Consider the following 27,648-nt stretch of genomic DNA (forward strand, 5'->3'; position numbering starts at 1 on the left):
TTGATTCCAAGGCGAGAACTGATTCTATTGCACCATGGAGGAAGTTATAATAACCTGCTGTCAATGTCGCATGTTAAGGCGGCTTTTTGTTTCTGCATTTATAATTTTGAATAAAAGCGCAATTGTTGTGTTATATTTGAACCTTTTATGAAAATGTTTCTTTGCTATTTGGACTTCAGGCTTCATACATTATATAGTTTATGCCTACATTTTGTCATCTACTACTAGAATATAAAAAAATGTTTCTGTTTTAACAATGTGTTGACACATTGTGTTGATTACTGTAGAAACGGAACAGACATGAAATGCGTGTGTTCCAAATAACAATCTATTATTTCCACTCTAAAACTCCACTTCACTCCCAGATACTCAATCAAGGCATGAGCTGAGAGAAGTTTGTGCACGTTCTAAATTGGTGGGGGGATGGAATAGCCGGCTGCTCCTAGCTTCTCTTTATCAGCACATTTAGAGGACAAAGGACGCTGGCGGAGAGGTGTGAAGGGATTTAAGAAGCAATTTAAGGTGGGACGGAATTATGAGTTTTTTCGTAGGCTCTGGTAATTCTAGTGTTAAAAAGTATCTACATCTCAAGCTGCTTTTGCTCAGGTGTGTTACCTGACCACCTCTCTGCAGTTACTTGATGGCCTCCACCTGGTGCCTCGCCTGCTCTCAGTTATGAGGATAAATCCCTCCTTCTTGCCTAGGTCCAAGAGAATGGTAGAGAGTTTCCATTATGCAAAACTCAGTAAAGACAGAAGAGCATTCAAAACAAGTTGGGGACAGAAATATATAGTAAGGGTACAAGAGCACCTCAAAGTCACTAAACATACTCAGTGGTGTGCAGTCCATCATGGAGAAAAAAAAATTGAAACTACATCCACACAGTCAAGATATGGGTGGTCACCGAACAAGCATGGCATTTGTCAGAGAGGCAACTGTGACATCAGTTGTCACTGTGATTGGAGGGAGTATGCATGGTTCAACAATCTTCCAGGCACTGCACAAACAGGGCCTATGTGGAAGAGTAGAAAGGAGGAAGCCCTGGCTGAAAAATGCGAAAAGTCCTTTCCCATAAAGCCCTTTCTGCATAAAACTGTTTCAAAATATCTAAAAATAGTATAACAATAATACGATTTCTGCTAAAAAAAAAAAAGTCAATAATAACTTGGTTGTTCATCATTTGTATTCATTTTATTTTCCTTTAGATGAAATCCCAGTTGCTGCAGGGCAGGAGGAAGGAGAACTTGGAGAATTTCGAACAAAGCTGTTGAATTTCCTTGAGATCTCGACTAATTATGAACCAGACCGACTGATAAGTGACTTTCCTTTTGATGGTAAGCAGTCCAGTGAATGCTGGGTTTACAGATCATTAGCCTTAGCCCCTCTGTATGGAGAAGTTAGAAAGAAAGGGCAGTGGAGTCTGACATTCTTGGGATAAGTATGGTAGACATTTCTGACACTGGAAAGTTCACACCTTCAGTTTGGCGCTCCAGTGTCACATACCGTTGTGTACAATAGGGGATTGTTTTGAATAGCACGATAAAAGTAAATGCAGGGCTTAGTTGGAATCTGGAGTCACACCATTGTGGTTTCTGTAGATTGCTAATGAAAGAAAACATTGTTTCAAATATATTTGTCAGTTTAGCATCTGTATCACCTTTGAACGGGTAATAACATGCTGCCATTTGACTTCATAAATTGACATAAAATAATGCTGCTCTTCACCGTATGCTTGTCCATGTTTATTGTCCGGTTCCATTTGCACAGTGGGTCCTTTCACCTCACAAAGAGACTCTCATTTTCCCCCTATGGTTGAAATCCAGCTGTCTGTACTATATAGTGCTGTGAAATGGTGTTTGACGGTTTCCAATTTTCCTCTATTTTTTTTCCATATTTTACCCAGTGAACGGCCTCAGGCCTGCTGATACGAAATCTGAGAGAAAAAGAACCCTAAGTGAACACACAATATAGTTTTGACATCATTACTGTCTTTATTCAAGGAGCAAAGTTGTCCAAAACCCAATCACCCATGTGAAAAAGTAATTGCCCCATATTTTGAATACTTGTTTGCAGCACCTTTAGCAGTAATAATCGCAACTAAAGTTTTCCTTAATTTGTTTCCTGTCTTTTACGTCTTTGTCTTTGTCCACCCTTTGTCTTTGTCCACCCTTCTTTGCCTAGAGCTGTTTCAATTCATACATGTTGGTAGGTTTGTGAGTGTGAACTGCTCGGTTCAGGTTTGATTACAACATCTATATTGGCTTCAAGTGTAGAGAGTTAGACTAAGACATTCCAACACTTGAGTTTTGTTTTTCTCAGCCATTCAGTTTAAGATTTGCTGTTGTGTTTTAGGTCATTAGTCTGCTGCATAACCCTTTTACACTTCCAGTTCAAGTCGCAGATAAATGAAAAATGGCAAAACTTACTGTTTCTTCAGGTGTTCTAGAGAAACGTTTCTCAATCTTGTTGGTGTTGTGAACCACTTTTTCTCCATGAACCCAGGGGGATCCCCTTTGAAGAATCAAAGACAATTATCAGAGTCATAGGGGCTATCTTTAAGTGGACTGAGTAGGTCAGAGCAGGAACTGGAAATAAATCACACAGCAACGCTGGTCACTTGAGCAACCAGTCCCAACCTTACCATCATTATAATATCAATAGAAACTCCCGACTCACAGGTGGCAGCCCACAACCCATCAAGAAACACTGTTATAAAGCATCCCCACACAGTCACTTTGCACTTCCATCTTTTGTTGTATTCTTGATTTTCTTACTGTTCAGCTCCAGACATAGTATCATCCGAAGTTCTCCTTTTGAGTTGTCTGTTCATAGCACATTATTCCAAAAGGCTTAGGAGTCATCCAGGTGTGTATTTGTAGATGCAAGACAAGCCTTTTGTATAGCAGACATTTACACTTTGTTTCTCTCCTATGAATCCCAATTTACTCCACCTTTGTCTTTATCTTGGAGTCATGAACACTGATCTTCACTTAACCTAGAGAGGCTTTGCAGAGATCTTTTGTGACTTCTTGTATAAGTCGGCAATATACCCTTGAGGGTCATTTAGGAAAATTCTCCACTGTTCTAAATGTTATGTTCTCCATTTGGCTGTCACCGTAAAGCACTTGAGTCCCTCAGCCTTAGAAATGGGCTTAGTAACCTTTTCCTGATTGTCCAGTTTCAACAAGTGTTCTCTTCATCTGTTTTGGAATTTCCTTTGCTTGAGACCAAGTGTTATTTTAGAGACTTTGTGGTGACCACTACACTCTCATGATGAGTGGCAATATGTGATTAGGTTTTGATTCAGCCGGGCTGACTGTGCTCACTCTACAGAGTCTAATGTAATCAATTAACTTTGGTCAGCTACTTGAGTGCTTAAGGGAGCTGTTACAAATTTAGAAATGGTGTTCTGTGCCTACTAGTTCTCTTTAGACAAATGTAATACTACATAAAGATGTGAAGCTATCAGTTGAGAGAAATATACAAAAGAAGAGGATATCGCGAAGGGTCAAACACTCTTTTGTAGCACCTTCTTTTGTCAGTTTGCAAGCTAGTTGACACAATTTCATAATTCATTAAATGACCCTTTAGTATGCTTGCCAATGACTTGATTGTCATATCAAAAAAACATGAACTTCATTTTGCCCTAAGCCTCTGTCTGGGGCTGCATGGTACATATGCCTGTTTGTTTGGTTCACAAGGGTCAGTGTTTTCTTCAATTTGCTTAGTTTTATGTGTCCCAATTGTATGTGTGCTGTTTGTCTAATTTGTAACTCTGTAACATCAGGACTTCTTGAAGAGCGGGCCCTCCTTCTTGGCAGGATGAGGAAGCACGAGCAAGCCCTGTTTATTTATGTGCACATACTAAAGGACATCAAAATGGCAGAGGAGTAAGTATATATTAGAAATGGGTCCAGCACTGGCAGAATTATTTTAAGCAGGATTTCTAAATGAGGTGTAATTTTTGTAGACACTGCAGTATCATAGGACCACTAATCTGTGCTTGGTTTATCATTTGGCCACTGTCTGTGTAGAGTTCTCCTCATATTGCCTTGGGATTTCTTCCACTTCCCAAAGTCACACATTTTAGGTTGACTTAGTGACAAGTTAGGGTTTAGTCTCCTGCAGCTTTGAGATTCTGCATAAAGATGAAGATGTGAGAAATGCTTGCTAACGTATGTCAGTCTTTTATTTGTGTCAACATAAATGGCACATTTTAGAGGAGGGGTTGCTGCCAGAGGTCACTCAGGCCATCTGTCTCAGAAAGGTTACCTTTTATTGATTATAACTTAAAGTGGAATGAAAAGATGCAGTTCATAGAAAGAGATCATCACTTCCATATGTGAATGCTTACCAGTCTTCCTGTTGCCGTTTACTCAGGTACTGCCACAAGCAATATGACCGACTGACTGATGGAAGCAAAGATGTGAGTAGTGTACTAAACCCATCTGTTTAAATCTTATTAAAAGAGAAAATGCCTGGCCCAATGTTTAGCTTTAATGCTGTTGTCTGAAATTCATTGCTATGCAAAGGCAGATTTATTTTTTTAAGGGATAAGTTTGATGTTTTTCGAGTCAAGTTATTTCTTCACAAACATGGTATATATGCATTTGCAACATGAAATTGTGTTCTGAAGTTGTGTTTCCTATAAAGTTGAAAAAAATACACAGCTTTTTATAAAGTGACCTTCTGATGCATGATACACAACTGGAAAGTAAAAGCCAAAAAACTTACTGATGAAATAGCAAATGTTTTATACAGGAAAACCTGCCTTCCGTGTTTCTGACCCATGTTTGTGACATCAAAATTGATATGAAAATAATCATTGTATTTCATATTCCTGGTATTATTTTTTTTTGAGGTATGGATATCTTTTCTGTTCACTTGTGTGAGTACTTGCATAAATACAGAAGTAAATCCAACCACATGGCAGGAAAGGTTTACTATGATTTTGTCTTTCAAGAACAAAACACATTTCAGGGAGTGAAAAGTCGTAGCAGAGGAAGACAAGCACTCCTGGTCATCTTTGAAAATAATTGGCTTTCATATTGGTGTGTTTTTGTTCAAAAATTACACATATGAGTTGTTTTATAATATGTGTGTAACCTTAAGACGTGCATCAATTATTAACAACTGCCTTGGCTTGAAAAATGGATGTATTTGGTAAGTTTTGTTTTCTGAGCCCCCTGTGTCCCATACGACTACTCTAAAAAACAGCAGGACTAGCTATGTATTTTTTTAAATTTATAGAAAACCCTTAACTTTAAAGCACACTTTTGTGCAGCAAATACATATATGTCATGTTTGTGAAGAATTAAGTTACATTTAAAAAAGTACCAAACTTATCCTTTTAACACTGATCTGTTCCTCTCATTGATTCACCAGTGAATAAACATGATTTGTAAGGGTGGTAGTGTGTAAGTTTTACCTGTTTTATCATGCCTGGCTAGTTCTGAACTATAATAGACATGTGATGTGTTTCTTTATTTTCTTACTTTCAGGTATATTTGTCGTTACTGAGGATGTACTTATCACCCCCTGATGTCCACTGTCTTGGACCAATCAAAATGGAGGTGTCTGAGCCACAGGCCAATCTACAAGCTGCTTTGCAAGTCTTGGAACTCCATCACAGCAAGCTCAATACCACCAAGGTAACTGAAATTAGCAAATTAGTTTTTTATCTGCATTGTGATCAGGTCAAGAAATATACAATATCGTACCTATCGTACCTTTACTACTCTCATTTATGACAGAAAGTCTAGCAGATTTAAACTGCAAATATCTACTTGATGAATTACCTGTAGGCAAGTTTTAACCACTTAGTGTTTTTAAGTAGATGAGACTGTTATCTTGTACGGTTGACTCGCCCTGAGTCTCTGCTGCCATGATTGGTGAATAGAACTAATTGAACTTGAAACTTCTGGCTTACTTACCTGGAAAAATCTCAGGTATTCCCATGGAAAAAAAAAAAAAGATTTGGTTACCATAGGTTGTTCCTTCAAAAAGTTGGAAAATATTAGATGGCAAAGCACCACAGTAAGCAAATAGGACCAATTCAGAAAAGGGTTACCTTAACTCTTTTTCGGCGGATGTCAACTTTTGTTGAAACAAGGAGTAGAGGGCGGATGTCAACCAAAGTCATCATCCAGGAGTAGAGGGCGATAAAAGCGGTAAACATTGATAAAACTCGCCATTATATTATAGGCAGACCCTCTTTGCTAGGAGGACTGTTATATCGCTGACTTGACGTCAGATCCCTGCATGTGCGTGAGTAGTGTAAACAGCGTCTAGAATGGACGCAACATCGGACAAGAGAGTGAAGCCAATGCACAAAGCAAAATATTCCATGCGTATTACATATTTATTGTTTGCGTATTATCGCTGAATTGGACTCTGACTTATCAAACTCCAATTTTGATGCAAGTGATTTCCAAAGAAATATACTCTGTGCATATTATTTATTTATGCGTATTATTGCTGAATTGGACTCTGATTTATCGAACTCCAATGTTTGAATGATCTGGAGATTGAAAATGAAAATCGGGTACCTGCATTAGCTGAATGTGCAGCTGACACGCCTACAGTAACATTTGCTTAGGAGGACTACACCGACATCGATCCATTGGGGTCAAGCATGCTACTGGACTTCATCAAAGGACACTGTGTGCTAGCGGACACTATGGATTACCAGCCACTGAACTACTTCAAGCTGTTTTTTTTTTCCAGAAAATGTGTTTCAGCTTATAAGTGATGATTCAAACAGTTATGTAGTAAGTATGTGAATTTACATATCATAGAGGCTCATAGAACAAATAAGTATTTTGTTGATTTATGTGTGAAACCTTTGCTTTTTGTGCTTTTTAAAAAAACTGAGTTTTCTTGGACAAAAGGAAAAAAAATAATTAGCCCTAAAAGAGATATGGTCCGACCCTTTCAAGAGCTAGAATCATTCCGAATGCCAGCTTGTGTTTCTTTTCGTGGTTATATAGCCCAGGTCACAGAAGAAATGGAGTAAATGTGGTCACTCCAGGATTAACGTCAGTTTTTCTTGCTGGTGTACCTTCAACTAAAGGTGGAAACAGACAAATGTTTTTTTTTCCTGTGTTACACCCTTAACCTTCCGCTCATTTCTATGATAACTGGGGCCCAAAAAGCACTCCCTGTGCTCACGCGCTTGAAAGCACCATCACTCTATAGTCATGGCCAAGCAAAGTATTGCCTGGCTGGGTACCATAGATACTCATGTATAAGTCGAAAAATGTATGCCTTAAAATTTATTCAAAAACACAAAATCGACTTATCCATGGGGCAACACTAATTTCATTAAATAATTCTTTAAACTGTGAAATACAGCACTTGAATTTGAGCATTAGCTTTTGCAGGTTTTGGATAACAAACATACCATTAGCTGCCAGTAGATGGCGGTAACCAGAAACGTACAGTATTTCGGACCATAAGGTGTACCGGATTTTAAAGCGCAATATCAATGAATAGGTCTCGATCCCGCTGTCATAAGTATCTTCGTTTGTTACATACGAAATAAATGGATTGGTACCGGAGGTGTGCGGTCGAATCGCCAAGTAATACTCTTCACAAAACAGTTCAGGCTTTATAGCGACCGAGTCTGCATGTTCTCGGAGTTCGGTCCACGCCGTCTGTACGAAAGGGTTACAATGGCGCTCACGTTTGCGTCCGACAATCCCATCCTCAACACTTTTATCCCAGCTTACTAGTGGAAAACAGTGGGACGTAGTTTTCACTTGCGTGGGCAATGTCCTAAAGGGGTTGGTGCTAATTGCGGTGGCTTTGGAAAACTCTGCTTCCAGGTCAGCGTCTATTTCTAGTTTTGTCGCCATTCACAGTTTCCTAGTTACACACTCCACTGAGAGAATGCACCAATTTTCTTTCAGTTTTACAAGCTTCGTGTCACTCACTAGTGCTGGCAGGAATAATCCCGGACGAGCCCCCAGTGTTACCTTTCCTGCCTGTCTCCGGACCGTGGTCGGGGTGACGCAAGGGAGCTTCTCCTTCTTCGTGTCCAGTGGTGTGAAGCTAAAGGGCCAGAGCAACGTGCTCTGGGGTAAAACCCTGTCCCTGAGTTCCCTTCTCCTAATTTACAGCAGGGAGTGACACACAAGGCTTGACTGCTCAATGGTTGACTTTATTATCTCCTTCTTTTTAAGGTGCCTGTTTTAGCTTAACAGAGACTGAAAACACAAGAGCCCCACCACGCCGTCAACAAACACTCAATCCCAAAACTCCATCCCCCAAAGCCCCGACAACTCCACCCACATCCCACATTCAGTATAATTGGGATGTCAGGCTGCTATTTTAAGCTCTGATCCCAACAAGAGTCAGACTTTGAAGGGTTTGAAGAAGACACTTAGGGGCACTTTATTATATGCGAGGGATTTGAATACGAATTTAATTGAAATATTATAACTGTAAGTAAATGAATAAAAATGTTTTTGGAGTTTTAATTTTGGCTTACTAAAATTCTTCAAAGATTAAAATGTTGAAAGTCTGGGCCCAGGTACATTGGGTATAATTATGAAATTTAAAGAATTTGATAGGCTGTCAAGCTTTACCCTCGACTTATACACGGGTCATAACAAATTTCATAATTTTCGGCTTAAACAATACACTCGACTTATCTGCGAGGTCGACTAATAGGCGAGTATCTATGGTATATGCCTTTTGAAGATTAGCAAATGTGTAATATAAGTCTTTACATCACTTTTAAATAAACGTTTTTCCAATTTGATGATTCCTAAAAGACACTAATTCGTGGTCAAAATGCTTGACCAACTGTTTATGATGTCCATGTGATAATGCAGTCTTAGGGTACTTGAGGATGGTGATGGGGTATGAAGTAAGAAATTCAGTTCAGTTTAATTCTGTATGGCGCAAATTAGAGTGTGGTAACAGATTCACAGTTTAATTCAGTTACAAACATGACAAATTACTAGCTGCATAATGAGCGCACAGTAAGGTATAGATTTGTTTTCTAAAATGGTCAACGATATGACGGGAATGCCTGCTAAACATCTTAGATTCACGAGTACCAATTTAAGTAGTGAGAACTTCGATGAATGAAACCTGTGTTCTTTACGGCGGTTGACAAACGCCGATTATAACTTGAACACAACATGTCCTCCAAATACGAACCTGATTGAAAGAAACAATGATAATCAAATCCTTGATGACAGCAACACTCATAACAGTCACAAAACATATATATATATGTATATGTATATGTATATGTGTATATATATGTAGATGTATATGTATCTGTGTGGTATGTATATACAGGTATATGTGTATGTATATATATGTGTATGTATATATGTATATATATATATCTATATATCTATCTATCTATAAATATTATAGATATATCTATAGATAGATATATCTATATATGTGTGTTTTATATATATATATATATATATATATATATATATATATATATATATATATATAACAGATACATAGATATATCTATATATGTGTATCTATCTATCTATAGATATATCTATATATGTGTGTTATATATCTATATATATATATATATATATGTATGTGTATGTGTGTATATAGATATGTATACAAATGTGGATGTGTGTGTGTGTGTATATATTATAATATGACAGCAACACTCATAACAGTGACAAAACAATAACAATTACATTGTCAATCACGTTACGTTATTTTTAAAATGTTTCCTTTTCTTTTTCATTACTTCTTTAACACATTACTTCTCTGTTGCGAAGCGCAGGTATTTTGCTAGTAAAAAATATAAATAACAAGCTTTCTGCCATAATAATAGATTAAGGTTGGAGCTGTGTCCTTGTTGATCATTGTTTAGAATGCAGTGGCACCTTTTTATACCTTCAGGAACGGAAGGTGTGGAGCCTTCACTGGTGTTTTTGGGTGTTCCTAGGCATCCCCTAGGGCAAAGGAGAAGATGCAGTTAGAGTCAGCATCCCTCTTGTCCTTGGGTGGTCTTCTTACCTCATCAGAATCAGGAAGGTGGTCTCTAGATGATCATGTGTGAGAAAATACATTTGTTGTTCTAGCATAAATCCATCTTCTGTTATCTTTGTTATAAATACATTTTATTCATCTCTTTATTTCAACAAGCATGTCTGGGTTATTTGTGAAAGTAAATCTTTAGTTATGTCTGAACCCCAACAAAGGGAAAGTGTTAATGTAGACTGTGGCTGATTTGTGAACCTTATTCTTAAACTGTGCAGATCTCTTTACTTTTCTGGCGTCCCAGCTGGAAAGTGAAACGGAGATCCCTCACTCAACCTATGTTTAACTTGATACCCTTTGACAGGGGTCTTGTTGATTATTTGAATTAATTACTAGCATTGTTGAAGATAAAGCAGATAATTAACTGAGTGATCATACAGCCCATACTACAGTGCTACCGAAAATAGCTTTCTATCTGACTTATATTCAGACAAAATAAGTATTGTTTTTATGGTATAACAGAGCTTTGAGAGTTGGCTTTTCTGAGCTGCTCTGTACTCCGGACACAAAATTTACATTGTTAAAGGTTTATAGGTACTTAGAGCAATTTTATGGGTTACCATAAAAATTCATACCTTATTCTATAATCTTATAAAAGATTTTTACCACTCTTTAGCATTTGGATTTAGTTTCAGACTTAAGATATTTTGGACTGTGTTTAAGCAAAAATTCTCAAGGAGCTTGTAAAGGGTTACTCACATAATCCTGATTTTTTGCACTTCTTTTTACATGGTGGTGTACATTAATGTAAACCATCAAAAGCTGAAAAAAGAGTATTTATGAACAACAATAAATACATGAGGAATAATGAAAACTAAAATAAGCCCTATTAGCCCTAAATCAGTGGAAGCCTGATGGCCATTTTGCTACTTACTCTGAAACTTTCTCTGAAACATTCAAGTCGCTGATTACCATTTTTAATTTTTTAAGGCCATTGACCTCCTGCCTGCTAACACCCAAATCCATGAAATCAGAGTGTTCCTCGAGAGCGTGCTGGAGGAGAATGCCAGAAAGAGGCGATATAACCAAGTTCTCAAGAGTCTACTGCATGCAGAATATCTCCGGGTAAGTAGGCGATATTAGATCTGACCAGCAATAAAACAGCCTGTTCTAAGTTTTTGTCTCTGTAAAGAAATTTACACTTGTATTCAGGTTAGCCCTTAACCAGCAATTATATAATATAGTATTTATATAGAAATTACTTAGGACTACACTCATTCTCCTTTGGGCTGTTGACCCCGAGACATGAGCTCATAATATTGGAATGACAAGCTGCCAGGTCTACTTCTTTAGTCTCCTTTAGCCAGTGTGTGATATGCCTTCTTACCCAGTCACCTTGTCCTGCGCAGTGGCTTTCAGTAGCTCCTGTTTGCTCCACCGGTCACATTCACTCCCTTGCTGAGTGATATTTGGAGATTGCCACAGTTGACTTCTGTATTGACTTGCATGAGACAGCAAAAGAAATTAAATGACCAGGAGATAACACAGTCAAAACAAAAAGTCAAAGTAATCCTTCTTCGAAGCAAAAAGGTAATTAAAAATCTACGGTAAGGAAAAATAGAGTGTTCATGAATCAAAGCAAAATTCTTTCAAAGTCATTTAAAGAGTTTTTCACTGTAGACTTTGTCCAACTTGCAGGGAAATCATGGGGATTGTTGGCAGGATTGGCACTCCAGCAACCGTAAAAACAAACTTCACAAAGCTCCAAGACTCCTTTTTGCTCTCCACGGGAGTAGCTCTGCTGCAGCCGTCCATAGGAAGGCTGCTCGCATCATGAAGGGGATGGGGGAAAGCCCTCGGGAGCCCCATCTCCGGAAGAGTCGAAACCGTTGGAGAGCCAATAGGGTCAGGTCTGTTGGGGATCAGAACTGGTGTGGTGCTGAGGCGTCACCCGCTGCACGGCAGCACTCGGGTCCCAGTTTGAGGGGGCCGATATTGGTGGGCACATGGAACGTCTTGTCTCTCCGGCAAGATGATCATCTTCCACTGCTGTCGGAGGAGCTGCGTAAGCTCCACATTTCAGTGGCGGCACTTTCTAAGGTATGTAGACTAGGGACTGGCCAGATCTCTGTAGGTGGATACACCTTTTATTGGTCTGGTCGGTCTGATGGCTGTCATACTTGGGGAGTAGTTGTTGCTGTAGTGGATTGGCTTCTTCCGATGGTGTCTGATGTCACTCCTTTCAACGAGCATTTTATGAGACTCAGATTATGGCACTCCATGTGTGCCTTGTCTGTTGTCTCAGTGTATGCTCCGACCACGATGAGTGATGTCTTGGCGAGAGACATTTTATTCACAGCTTTGCTCGGTAGTTGATGGGTGCCCATGAGGTGACACTCCTCTCGTCATGGGTGACTTCAATGTAGCCACTAGCACTGACAGGGCTGGCTATGAGGATTGTCTGGTGACCGTGGTGAAAGTGGCTCCATGTTCCTTGACTTTGCAAAAGGTCAGGGGCTGTGAATCGCTGGATCCTGGTTCCAACGCCCTGAACCACATCATTGCACTTGGTACTCCAATACTGGCGGTGCGGTGAAGGAGATTGATCACATCCTCGTGGGCAGAGGCAGGAGGCTCTTGCAAAACTGCAGGGTCTACAGAAGTTCCCAGTTTGTGAATTCTGACCTCAGACTTGTTGCTACTCTTAGGATCCAGCTTAGGTCCAGTAGGTTACCACCTACTAGGAAAATGAGCCTGGACTTGGCCAGACTCCAAGACCAGGCTGATTCTAATGAGTTTGCACACAGTTTGTGCGAGGAACTTTCAGATTTGGATACGACTGCTGATGCTAGTGTGATGTGGGAAACCCTCTGTGACAAGACTCTGAAGGTTGCTGAGGGTTAATAATAATAAATAATAATTCTTTGCATTTATATAGCGCTTTTCTCACTACTCAAAGTGCTCAGCAATTGCAGGTTAAGGGGCTTACTCAAGGGCCCACCAGAGCAGAGTCCCTTTTGGCATTTACGGGATTCGAAACGGCAACCTTCCAATTGGCAATGCAGATACCTAGCCTCAGAGCCACCGCTCCAGGTTGTTTTGGTGTTACCGGTGTTCCCAGAAGGAGGTGTTTCATCTCGCAGGGCACCCTGGATATCATCGAGAGGAGTCGCAGTTCACGGCTCAATGGCAACTCTGGTCTGTACCGGGAACTGAGAAGGACGGCTGCAAGGGCTCGGAGGGCAGATAAAGAGGTGTTTGTTATAGGAATCTGTGAGCAAGTGACACATCATCTGTGGTCTAATGACCAACGTCCTGCTTACAGAGGAATCAAAGCCTTACACACATCTAAATCGGTTCCTTGGAGAGTCGCAGTCAGGGCAGCTGATGGAACGGTCCTTACGGATGACAATGCAGTTGTGACCCGCTAGGCTGGCTACTTTGAGCAGCTGTTCAAAGCTGATCCTCTGGCTAGGATGTTGGATATATCGGGGTCCACGGTTCTTGAGGCTGATCCTCCTAGTAATAATAATAATAATAAAATACATTTTATTTATATAGCGCCTTTCCCATGCTCAAGGCATTTACAGAATATAAGAAAGAACGGCATTGTATACAGTATATAGCATTGTATAAACCAAATAAATAAATAAAGAAGATTTAAGACAGTAAATTCAGAAAAAGCCTAACAGACAACATAATTGATGGTCTAACACACACACACACACATACAGGTTACATGAGCATCTTGACACAGAGGTAAACTGAGAGAAGGGTAATAAAGTCAAGTAGAGCTAAAAGTTCCTGAACAGATGAGTTTTGAGTTGTTTTTTTAAAAGAATTCATGGAGTCAGCTGATCTGATTAATTTCGGTAGGTCATTCCAGAGTCTGGGTGCTATACAACTGAAGGCCCTGTCACCCATGGAGTGTAGATTAGTGTGAGGCACAACAAGATTTCCAGAATTAGAGGACCTTAGTAGGCGGGCAGGCACATAGTGATGGAGAAGGTCACTGATGTAGTTTGGTGCGAGGTTATTTAAGGCTTTGTAGTAGCTGTGAACCACCCAATTTCACTGTGATTGCATAGGTAGTGAACCAGCCCTGGGGTTGGCTGCAGGGATCTGGTGAACTTCTCCAGGCTGGTGGTAAGGCTGTCCTCCTGGCATTGCAAGCAATCTTTGCTTCCATTTGGGAGACTGGCATCATCCCAACTGACTGAAAAACGGGACTTGGCCCTATCTGAAAAGGGAAGGGTGATCGCCTGGATTGCAGAAACTACTGGGGGATAACACTGCTCTCGGTGCCGGGTAACGTCCTTGCTAGGGTCGTCCTCAATAGGATCTATGATCACTTGTTCATCTACCAGCAACCAGAACAGTCTGGTTTTACACTTCAGAAGTCTACCATCGACCGCAACCTGGCACTGAGGGTTCTCATTGAGTGCAAACGCGAATATCAGCAGAGTTTCTTTGCAGCCTTTGTCGATTTTCACAAAGCGTTCAACTCAGTTGATCGAGCTGCCCTGTGGGACATCCTGAAGGTTCGCGGGATCCCCTCGAGGTTGCTGGATATCATGGCCGGCCTGTACACTGGTACTGCGAGTGCTGTGCAGAGTGGAGGCAGGACCTCTGCGTTTTTCCCAGTTGATTCTGGATTTCGTCAGGGGTGTGTTCTTGCTCCTACTCTGTTCAATGCTTGTATGGACTGGGTATTGAGCAGGTTTGTGGGGTCCAGCAGCTGTGGGGCATCTGTTGGTGAAGAAAGATTCACAGATCTTTGCTGACAATGCTGTGATCTTCGCACAGTCAATGGAGGCTTTGATTGGGGTGCTCGAGAGACTGAGCAAGGAGTCTGAGTGTCTGGGCTTGCGAGTGTCCTGGATAAAAACCAAGATCCAGGCCTTTAATGACCTCTTGGGCACAGCCGTCAGCAGTGTGTCTGTTTGCGGAGAGAGCGTTGACCTTGTTGAGAGGTTTACTTACCCTGACAGTGACATTCATGTCTCCGGTGACTCTTCCTATGAAGTCAGTAGACAGATTGGAAGAGCATTGGGGGGGGTCATGAGGTCACTGGAAAGGGGTGTGTGGCGCTCCCAATGTCTGTGCAAAAGGAGGAAGGTTCAAGTCTTTAGAGTCCTGGTGCTTCCTGTCTTGCTATATGGTTGTGAGACATGGACGCTATCCAGTGACATGAGACGAAGACTGGGCTGCTTTGGTACTGTGTTTCTCTGGAAAATCCTTGGGTACTGTTGGTTTGACTTTGTGTCGAATGAGCAGTTGCTCATGGAGTCCCGAATGAGGCACATTACCAGCATTGTGAGGGAGCGTCAGTTACAGCACTATGGCCATGTGGCGCGTTTCTCCAAGGGTGATCCGGCTCGTAAGATCCTCATTGTTGGGGACCCAAGTGGCTGGACCAGGCCAAGTGGTCACCCACATAACACCTGGCTGCAGCAGATAAAGGGTAATTTCAGGAGGGTGGGGCTGAACAGCGTGTCTCTCTGGGGGTTTGCAAACCGGGATCCCGAGTTGTTTCGTCGTGTAGTGGGTACCAGTGCATGCTCCCCAACTTGACTTGACTGTACACTGACATCTCAGAAATTAAGTCACTCTGACCTTCGCGGCATCAAGCACTCCAAGGAGTTCTGGGAAGTGGAAATGGTAGCTGTAAAACTGAGTAAAATGGCTACAGCATCCAAAAGAAAAAACAAATGGCACTGAGCTAAAACGCTAATAAATAACAACATTATCAGAGGTGCCTTAAACCCAAAATTTGACCTTAAAATCAAAATCCTCAAGGTCCAAAATCCAAAGTAGGACAAAATGTTAGAATTCAAGCAGATAATCAAATAAATAATTAATGTCAATGACAAATCAGAACAGCTGCTTACCCTGTGAAGCAACTTTGTCTTGAGCAATGGCTTTGTCTGGCAACAAGCCTACTTCCATTACTCAATAAGTTATTTTCAAATGCTTTGTCTTATGACAGATATCACTGCATTCACAGTGCATTTGAAGCTGCTGTGTCTGCTCATTTGTCTTTCTGCTTGGCTTTTACAATTACGTATTCCAATAGTGTCCAATTAGGAACAGTAAAATAAGGCTAGACACACCCTAGTTTCACAGTAGACATCCTTCTGCCTGGGTCCCCTTACTTAAATCTTTTTTGTCTCATTTTATTTTTACTCTTCTGCTTCACTCACACTGAACATTCACCTTACACATAACTTGGCTTCTAAATCAACATTCACTGTTATTTATTTATTAACCTTCATTCTCCATTAGGTCAGTCACATGGATGCAGTATGGAACAGGCTAATTAAGCTGGCTTCTCATAGAACGGACACTGTGCACATGGTCACTCTAGAATGATACATCCACTGTATCCAGAAGTTGACATAACAACATATAACATTGCAGTGTCAAAATGATTCATCATTACGGTTTTGGTAGCAGAATGAATTATTTTTTGTTGTTCATTCCACATTTGCAGAGGGAGTACTATCAACGTTAATAAGGGTGATGTAACTTACCCCACTAGGCAGGTAAATATCACATCTAACTTCTAGCTGGAGGGGATGCCAGTTTAACTGCTCTCTCCCTCGCTCTGTCATTTAGCACATTTGACCATAATCCAGAGATGACTGGAACAAACAAAACAAATCATCCCTCTCAGTACTCATCTCAGGCATTAATACAACCATGGGGAAACCTTGTCAATTTCCCTTTGACACTCTGTTTACCTCTAATCACCAATATGCTGGAATGCTAGCGAAATCATGCCCCAGCACCTCCAATGGAGCAATGGTCTGCACCATCTTCTCCCTGGGTATGTGCATATATTAACTATTTACACTGTCATATATGTCATCAGGATCACCGTTAGTCTCACTAAAGGTAAGCACTACCACCCCAGGACATCAGAGGTTGAGACGGCTAACCGCATTAACTCTTTTCTACCTATAGCTCTGAGAAGATGCCCAATGAGGACAACTAACTCCACCCCTTATGGTCCAGGAGCTATAAAAACAGGGTGCTCCTAGGAGGAGGCATGTCATTTAGAAGACAAGCAACCTGCAAGTCTGAGCTCCAAACCATAATCCTGACCACTGTGTACAAGCATCCTTAACTTAGATAATAACTAGTTATATTTCAATTAATTTTTGCACAATCGAGTCCCTGTTCTTTTTGTTAAAAGCCTTTTCAAGTAAGCGGGATGGCCCAGTTGACACCCCAACATTTCATCTGAGCTACTGCCTTTACTATCATTCAAAGACAACATATCATATCTCCCTTACATTAATATTTCACTAAACCAACATTTAACTTCTGTCTGATGCAACTCATCACAGCTGAGGCATTTCAGTTTACATGATTAAAAATTGGTGGGCATGTCAAATTACGTGAATATTCGATGACTATGCATCCCAGTTTTACATTTACAAAGAAGTGCATGCTCTCCTCTTGTTCCACTGTCCACCATTGCAGACTATATAGCCTTTGAGTATACTGCTTTATAGGAGCAACTTGGCCTAAAATTCATGTTCATTACACACCATTTTTTTTGTAACATTCTGAAGATTTTCATTCTAAATCAAAGCCAATTTGGCTTAACCCAGACTTTGATTAGAATTTCAACTAAAAGTGATGAAGTTTACACTGCCCTCTCTTAGGAGGTACTAAGTTCCCTTCTCCAGGAAGACTGGACTATTGACAGCCATTAGGCAATCCTGTTCATACTGGATATGATTATTGTTTTAGGTTCAGGAGGAGAGAATATTTCACCAGCAAGTGAAGTGCATTATCACCGAAGAGAAAATGTGCAGAGTGTGCAGAAAGAAGATTGGAAATAGGTGAGCCCAATATCTTGGTTTGTGTATACAATGAAAACCCTTGGAAGGGTTGGAGGGAAGGATTTGGAGGATGGCTGCTTGAATTGATCTTATTACTTAATCTCTTATCAACAGATGGGCATTTTTTTATATACATTAATGTTTGTGTGTGTGTGTGTATGTATGTATGTGTATATATATATATATATATATATATATATATATATATATATAGTGGAACGGGACCCGGACAACAGTTTAGCACCCATCACACTCATTTATTCTGTTTAAAATATTTACAAAGTTACTTGTGCACACCCAGTGCCTCCAGCACCGATCCCCCAAAGTCCAGGCCTCACAGTCCTTTGTGCTTCTTCTTCTGGCCACCTCCAGTCCTCTCTCCAGCTCCGTCCTTCTTCCACCCTACTTCCGCTCTCGACTGTTGGGAGGCGGCCCCTTTTATCACACCCCGGATGAGCTCCAGCTGCTTCCCAGCATTTCTCCGTGGACACGCCCCAGTGTGGCGGAAGTGCTGGGCTCCGGGGTTCTGCAGGCACCGGGCGCTGCCTGCCGGTGGCCACGGGCCCCTACAGGGTTGGGCTTCCAAACCCCCTACCCGAGACCACCAACAAAACGAGGGCGGTCGCCCCCTCGTGGTCGGGAGGAGGCACCAGCTCTCTCGTCCCTCAGGCCCCGCTGGGCTCCACCCCAGCCGCCTGTGACAATATATATATATATATATATATATATATATATATATATATATATATATATATATATATATATATATACACACAAATTCTTTCAAGCCCATGTTGAAAAAATGAGTACACCCCAATTATAGTCTTAGGAGAAAAGCCACACTTATGACTACAAAATTCTAATTAACAGGCATTCAACCACAGGTGAGTCTAATGATTCATTTAAGAGGTGTCCAGCAGACAGGTGACTATAAAAGGGCATTACTTAACAAAGAAAAGCCCTTCCCATTTCATGCTGTCAGCAATGTCTCCCATGGAAGAGAAATGTCAAAAAATCTGATAAAGGAATGGCATGCATGGGTATCGTCCACAAAGGAAGCCTCTCCTAAAGCCCATGCACAAAAAAGCATGCCTAGAATTTGCTAGGGGCCATGCTGAAAAAGATGAAGACTACTGGGACTCTATACTCTGGAGTGATGAGACAAAGATCACTGTTTTTGGAACATAATGGTTTCAAAACTGTATGGCGTCGTAAAGGTGAGGATTTCAAAGAAAAATGCATGGTGCCTACAGTGAAACATGGTGGTGGCAGTGTCCTTATGTGGGGCTGCATGAGTGCTGCTGGTGTTGGGGAGCTGCATTTCATTGATGGTATCATGAACTCAACAATGTACTGCTTTATACTGAAGGAGAAGATGCTGTCATCACTCCATGCACTTGGTCGTTGTGGACTTTTCCAACATGACAATGATCCAAAACACACATCTAAAGCTACTGTTGCATTTCTGAAGAACAACAGGGTGAAGGTGATTGAATGGCCAAGTATGTCTCCTGATCTGAACCCAATCGAACACCTGTGGGGAATTCTGAAGTGACAACTTGAGCATCACTCTCCATCCAGCGTCCAGGCTCTAAAAGAGGTTATTCTTGAAGAATGGAAAAACATAGATGTTGCAATATGTCGCCAACTTGTTCGTTCCATGCCTAGAAGACTTGGTGCGGTCCTTAAAAATCACGGTGGTCATACAAAATACTAGATGTAGTTTTTGTTGCAGGGTGTATTCATTTTTGCTTCAACCAATTTGAGTAAAACTGAAGATTTTGTGATCTAAGTTATATTATTAACCTTAATTTTATGTTATGGAGTTAAACAAGTGTTCAATAAAATTCAGCCTTGTGAATATTTTGGAAATTGTTCTTTTGTTCATTGAGCTACTGATTAAATTCGTACTTTTTAAAGGGTGTGTACTCATTTATGCTGAGCACTGTATATATTGGTTTAAATCGATCGGTTTAGATATATACATCGGTTTGAATAGATCAGTTGGAATTTACGGGCAGGCACAGCGCGGCCACCTAAGTTTAGCATCTCCCCTTGGCTTCATTATTGCTTCAATATTGTTGTCATTATTGTATGTATTTTATACAAGTAGCATATGCCTGTCTGCCACGTTTTGTTTCGTACGCCGTCTTGGTTTGGGGTTCTCGATTTGAAAGCACTTTTTTTTCTTATTTAAAATACTCGCACAGATACCCGCCTCCTCACCCCGCTCCATCCCACCCCGGCTCAGTGCACCCGCCTCACTCGCTCCCTCTTGTCCCTCTCATGACAGATTCTTCTCAAAAGCTGAGTTACCAGGAAACATTGATAGCAACCGCAGTACCTCCCATTTTTTCACCTCAAGAGACACTGATTTATCATTGACCGAAAGCCGCCCGGTGATTTCTGTTATTCCGTATTGGCAGCATTCCATTAAAGGGCGATCTGTTTCAGCTAGGACATTAGTCCTGTTTGCTGAAAGGATGTTATGGAGGAAAACACTGGAATAGCGCTGTTTCTTCTGAATGTTTATCAGTGATCAGGGATCAGAATTTCCCTGCTTCACAAATAATGGGGGTTTAACTGTTTTTATAGTAAAACTGACAAAACCATGCACATGCACACGTATACACACACACACACACACACTCAGACTCGCAAATCGTGTGTCACACACACCACTGATTAAGTGTATCTGTCAGGGGCGATCATTTTTTTCACCCCATAAAACGTTAGTTCATCAAAGATAGAAAGCAGCGCGGTGATTTCTTTTATTCCTTATTGGCAGCATTTCATTTAAAGATGATTCACGTCAAGAAGGCAAAAGAGTCTCTTATTTTGATAGGGCGATCTTTTTTTTTTGGCATAAGCACTCGCACATGCATGAGCGCTGACACAAGAAGAGAATATGTAAACTGGCCTATCTGAACGGATTTATATATATCAGTGCCATTGTATATATATTTGAACCAGTGTATATATATGTAAACCAATGTGTGTGTATATATATATATATGTGTGTGTGTGTGTATGTATATAATATATATAATATATATATAATATAATATATATATATATATATATATATATATATATATATAATATATATATATAATATAATATATATATATATATATAATATAATATATATACACAGTGGAACCTCGGTTCATGAACGTCTTGGTACAAAAGTTGGCAGAAGGCGGCATGGCTGTATCTAACTTCCAGTTTTATTACTGGGCAGCAAATATACAGGCGATAAGAACCTGGATACAAACAGAAGAACATACACAGGCTTGGACCGCAATAGAAGTAAAATCCTGCAGTACTTCTTTGTATTCCTTGCTCTGCGCTCCAATAAACACACGTTTTCGGCAATATACAAATAACCCCAATTGTGCTCCACTCACTTAGAATCTGGAACCAATGTAGAAAGCATTTTAAGACGGAGAAGCTTCTATCTGTGGCACCTCTGCAAGAGAACCACCTCTTTCAACCTTCACAAACATATGCAGTTTTTAATATCTGGAAAAAATTGGAATTAACTTGCTTAGAGATCTTTATATAGACAACGTCTTTGCATCTTATGAACAATTACATTCCAAATTTAACATTCCAGCTACACATTTCTTTCAATATCTTCAAATCAGGAACTTTGTTAAACAGAACCTTCCAGATTTTCCTCATCTTACACCCTCATCCACGCTGGAAAGATTATTGCTCAATTTCAAGGAGTTAGACTCCATCTCTACAATATATAAAGTCATTTTACAATCCCTCCCTTTCAAAGATCCAAGAGGACACTGGGAAAAAAATCTCTCAATATATCAGAAAAGAAGTGGAAAGTAGCAATGCAGAGAATTCACTCGAGCTCCATATGCGCAAAGCATACAATTATACAACTTAAAATTATATATCGAGCACATCTGTCTCGACTAAAACTCTCCAAAATGTTTCCAGGGCATGCTCCAACCTGCGAACGTTGCAACCAAGTACCAGCCTCGCTGGGTCACATGTTCTGGGCCTGCACCAAATTAACATTATTCTGGACAAAACTTTTTAATTACCTTTCAGACAGACAGCCTTGGACTCACAATCCCTCCTAACCCATTAACAGCTGTGTTTGGGGTTCTTCCAGAGGGGCTTAAAGTGGAGAAAGACAAACAAATTGTGATTGGATTTACTACACTTTTGGCACGCAGACTTATTCTGATAAACTGGAAGAACCCAAACTCTCCTCTTTTAAGTCAGTGGGAAACCGATGTGTTATATTATTTGAAATTGGAAAAAATCAAATACTCAATTAGAGGATCCATGCAGACTTTTTTCAAAACATGGCAGGATCTGATCAGTAATATTTTAAAATAAGTTCATGAAGCACAGAGAATTTATTAATTTAGGTATGTTTACAAGCCTTAAATTTTACACCGTTTGGCTTGCTCTCTCTCTCTCAGGGGTGGGGATCGATCTGTTCTAAACTCAAATTTTCTTTTTGTAAAAACTTGATTGCTTTGTATGGATTGCAATAAAATTAATAAAAAATAAATAAAAAAAAAAGTTCACCAAACTTTTGCCTCGGTTCACGACCACACACTTGGTATACGAACAAGCCAGTTTCCCTTTCGGTTTGTACATGTTCAGTTTCTCCCTGTGCATTTCCTGTGCAGCGAGCACAACACACACACAGGCAGCGCGAGAGAGCGCGACAAACACACACACACACAGGCAGCGCAAGAGAGCGCGACAAACACACACACACACAGGCAGCGCGAGAGAGCACGACAAACACACACACACAGGCAGCGCGAGATGCAGACACACAGGCAGCGCGCGAGAGCACACACACACATACAGAGGCAGCACCAGAGAGGGCGCACCACACACACACACACACACACACACACACACACACACACACACAGAGGCAGCAGACACACAGGCAGCGCAAGAGAGAGCTGGATGCATTAAGGTAGGAAGGCAGTTAAAGAATGCACTGGGCTTGATTTTGTTTTCACTTCTGTTTCCAGCGATCAGTTTGTGCGTTGTTGCAATGTTATTTTTCTTGGTGGTTTATTAAATTACGGATTTTTTCAAATATTAATTTTTTTTCCCTGTGCTTAAAATTCATTAAAAAAAGTGCTTTTAGCCAGCGATTGGTAGCACTATAGCGTGAACTATTGCAGTGTTAGTTTTCTCTGTTGTTCAAGGTTTTCTCAGTGTTATTCAATGTTTTTACATTTAGTTTACTATTACGCTGTGCATTCTATAGTTTAACTATATTTGTGCTTAAAAACTTAAAAAATATATATATTCGCATATGGATTCGCCTATCGCCTACAGGGAACACTCATTTTAATGACTGGAGCAGATTCATGGGCTTGTGTGCACCCTGTCTGCTGCTTTCAAAATGAACCCTGGAAAAGTAGTAATATGTGAAATTCATGGTAAAAGATTGATGAAAGTCTTCAACATCATTTTCAAGTCTACTGTGTCCCATTGTCCTCTCCACTCAAAGGGACACTCACTTCTACAGCTGAGCTTTTGCTTCAGAGTTGTGAGCCCCAACTGTTGCTTGCAAAATGAACATTAGACATCTAAAATTCTATCTATCGTTAGATCGATCGATCTTATATGAGACTTTGAAAAATTAATATTTGTCAAATGAAGTACCAAATGTCCACGGATACACATTTGTATGACAAGTCAATTAAAGAGTCTGACAAACCGCAACTGAGATATTAAAACATATAATTGAATCTCTTCTGACAATTATAGTCTAATGATTATAATTATCAGAAAATGTAGCCATTTTAATGTCAGCATAAAACGAGGCCAGTAACATCTTTGTGAAATAATATCAGCAGTTTTATAAATTCCAGAATGTACACCGATAGCACTGGCATGAACTTCCTTACAAGTATCCTTTGTGTTCTAAACTCAAATAACTTTCATATTCCTCCTGTTGCCCTGCTTGTCTTTTTTGACAATAGTATTTTCATTGTTTAAGTTGACTTCTTCAATGGATCTAACACTTGTAACATGGTGCCCTACAACACACATACACAAATATCTTTTATTATTGTTGTAAATAGCCTTGAAAATTGTTAGTATCTGTCCTCTATCCAAGCCACCCATTTACAAAAGAGATTTACAGGCTTGGGCCAGAAGACAAAAAATGAGGTGGAAATAAATGCCAGTCTAGTGCTTGCCACACTGACACTCGCTCATACTACTATAGTTTAAAAGTGCCACCCAACCTGATGCCAACTCTTTCAGATGGGTAGTGAAACCCGGAAAATGTATTAATGGACACAGGAAAAAAGTTAAAAAAGACTGTATTCTGACAGTGACCAAGTTGGGGATTGTTGATCTGTGAAGTTGCAGTAAAAATTAAAAAAAAATTTTTTAAATATGATTACAAAATATATCAAGAAACCTCAAAAGGTATGTAATGATTAATTTATGAAAACTCCATAGAATAGATTCTAACACGTTTTTCCTTCAACAGTCATGCGAATGTCAGAATTTGTGTGTTTTATTACCTACTTTGTGCTCATATTGAAGCTGTTTTATGGAAAATGCAAGCACACGAGTAAATAATTGTCAGCGGTTACAATTTAAAAGTTTATTTACAGTATATACTGTATCCTGAAATGCCAAATTAGAAATGAGAGGATGATAAAAAGTTATTTTTTGCTTAATATACTTTAAACAAGCTGATCACAAAATTTCCTAATCAGTTTGACTTTGTTGGTACCCCAGAGTGGCACACATCTTGGAAGAAGTCCTATCAGGTTTATTTGGATTAAAAAAAAATAATAATAATAATATGTTATATTTATATAGCATTTTTCTGGCTACTCATAGCGATTTTCATAGACAGTTAAAAAAAAGACAGTGCAAGTGCTTGATGTTTTTTTATTTTAATTAAAAATGTTCAATATTGTAGCCTAATATTTAACTTTTCAAAGGGATTTTGAATAATTTTGCAATTCCAGTGTTCATGTTCATTTTAAAAGCAGCAGACAGGGGCCCATATTTGTACAGCTCTGCTCCAGCCGTAAAAATTAGTGTCCTCTCAATACAAGCTCAACAATTTAATTGTTTAGCGTTTATGTTGTAAGCAGTATTCAGGTGACACACATTTCTATGGCAAAGGCTCCACTGAGGAAATGAGGGTCCCCACCAGTGGATGAGTAAGGACATAGTAGACAAAAAAGTGATATAGAAGACTTCCTTCAATCTTTTTAAATAAATTGTGGACAGTTTTGTAATTCCAGTATTAATTTTGCAAGCAGAAGACCGGGGACACACATTTCTACAGCATATACCAAAGCTGTGGAGAGGAGTGTCTCCTCTGCTAGAAGGGATTAAGAGACACACTCGATATGAAAGTGCTATAAAAGACTGTCTGATAGGCTTATTAAAGAAACTGTGCACAATTTTAACTGCCTGGTGTTCATTTTGTAATGGACCACGGCAGATGAGGAATGTGACTGCTTCCTACAAGTTTTTAAAATACATTTGATGAGTTTTAATCTCCCATGAAAAACGGTGCACATAACTCCAATGGGTTTTATAGGATAATTGCACCTGCTGTGAAAATGAGATCCCTCTCCAATGTACAGGGGTGAAAGGGTGGGTGTGATAGGAAATGTATTTACAGTGGAACCTTGGTATACGTCCTTAATCCGTTCCAGACCCTTTGACTTATACCAAACAGGACGTATACCAAGCAAATTTTTCCCATAAGAAATAATGGGAAAATGATTAATCCGTTCCCATGAAAAAAAAAAAAATCCTATTGCTATTGGCATATTATACATTGATGGGGTTGTATAAAATAATTTAAACACTGCTTAATACTAAAATACATAAATACAAAAGCAATTAGATGAAATAAATGAAAATTTTACCTCACTTTACTTTTTAATATCTTTGTTTTTCACAATCGTAGATACCGTCGTTCTCGGCAAACGGTATGCAACAGCCATGTCCCAGATACGCATGCCACCTTCATACTTTTCAACAATCAATTCAAAGTTACATGAAAAAAACACAAAATCACGTTGTGACGATGCAGGTTTGCTGTTTGCTCCCATCTGCTTCCGGGTGAGCCCTTGAATCCTACACTGTCGGTAATGTGCCTCGCTGCTAACCTCATCGGTAACAACAAAGCAAGGGCATGGTGAAAAAGTGCAAAGTGCTTTTATTAAAACAATCAACAAAACAAGGTGTTCAAATTAAAGTGCAGTCTCCAAAGTTCCAATAAATAATCCATAAAATCAGAAGTGAAACGTGGAGGTTAAAAACAATAGAAAAAAGTCTTCTTAAAAACAATGAAGTTAAAAGCAGGAAGCATTCTTTAAAAAAAAAAAAAAAAGAAGCCTGGTGCCTGCTTCCCAACTGGGAAGTCGCCCAACTTGCAGCTGACCTTCGCTCTGCCTGCTTCAGCCACTTCATCCATTCGCGCTCTCTCGCTCTCTCTCTCGCTCCCGTTCTTTCTTTTTTCTCTAAACTATCCATGTTTTTTTTGTTGATGAGCCCCGTTGAAGAATTTTTTGGTAACAGAACAGTAAACACGCCAAAACGACTGAAAACACAACTGACGACTGTTATTTTTCGATATCATTTCAACAAAGTTTTCTGTCCGCCGTCAATCACAGAGCACCCCAGTAAAACGTCAGTAGCGTTTAATACACCTGCAGCCTTAGAACGCAGACATCAGGGCATCGCTGTGCGTGCATGTTTACTAACAGATATGACAGCATTTTGCACGGAGCATGCATTAAAACAAAAGACAAGCAGCGCGCAAAAGCATGCGAACAAGAGGAGTTCCGCTGCAATCACATTTCAGTGCACCTAAAATAAGGGACACAGATATTTTAGAGGACCTGAACAAATATTTATTGATCAATTAAGATCAGCGATTTTCAGCGGTTCAGAGGTGTGCTGTAAGATTTTTTTAAAGCAAACTAATTAAAGACTTCTTTGAAGAAATATGACACAAAATAAGTCTACGACGCAGATTCTATACCATTTTATATGATTTTTATATTATTTTAATAATATACATACACTATATGTGAACTATAAAGCAATACATGTATAATTTCGTCCATTTTAACCAGTTTACATCTCTCAACTTGTTAAAAATTTGTATATAATAAATTTATATGAAACTTCAATAATATACACATTGTTTGTATTGCGTGCGCACCTTGCTGTGTAATTATTTCAATGAACTTGTGGTATTGTCGAGCACCATAGTGTCCCCATTTATACCCCACTACACAGCGGCTGATTTTGATCACACATCCACATTTATAATAATAATAATAATAATTCCTTACGTTTTTATAGCACCTTTCTTACTACTATTCTTCTTACAACCCCAATTCCAATGAAGTTGGGATGTTGTGTAAAATGTAAATAAAAACAGAATACAATGATTTGCAAATCCTTTTCAACCTATATTCAATTGAATACACTACAAAGACAAGATATCAAATGTTCAAACTGATCAACTTTATTGTTGTTTTACAAATCTTCACTCATTTTGAATTTGATGCCTGCAACACGTTCCAAAAAAGCTAGGACAGGGGCATGTTTACCACTGTGTTATATCAGCTTTCCTTTTAACAACACTCAATAAGCATTTGGGAACTGAGGACACTAATTGTTGTAGGTGGAATTCTTTCCCATTCTTGCTTGATGTACAACTTCAGTTGCTCAGCAGTCCGGGGTCTCCGTTGTCGTATTTTGCGCTTCATAATGCACCACACATTTTCAATGGGAGACAGGTCTGGACTGCAGG

General features: G+C 39.7%; 1 protein-coding gene across 1 annotated transcript in view; it reads left to right on the plus strand.

The window, feature by feature from the left end:
- vps39 (VPS39 subunit of HOPS complex) overlaps positions 1-27,648 on the plus strand; it is a 167,047-nt gene that overhangs the window by 118,671 nt on the left and 20,728 nt on the right. Inside the window, exons 19-24 of the mRNA XM_039741045.1 lie at positions 1,206-1,334; positions 3,788-3,890; positions 4,381-4,426; positions 5,502-5,651; positions 10,969-11,103; positions 17,740-17,831. Of these exons, the coding sequence (XP_039596979.1) occupies positions 1,206-1,334; positions 3,788-3,890; positions 4,381-4,426; positions 5,502-5,651; positions 10,969-11,103; positions 17,740-17,831 (655 nt within the window). The remainder of the gene's footprint in view (positions 1-1,205; positions 1,335-3,787; positions 3,891-4,380; positions 4,427-5,501; positions 5,652-10,968; positions 11,104-17,739; positions 17,832-27,648) is intronic.

Source organism: Polypterus senegalus, chromosome 18 (assembly GCF_016835505.1).
Source record: "Polypterus senegalus isolate Bchr_013 chromosome 18, ASM1683550v1, whole genome shotgun sequence".
Lineage (NCBI taxonomy): Eukaryota > Metazoa > Chordata > Cladistia > Polypteriformes > Polypteridae > Polypterus > Polypterus senegalus.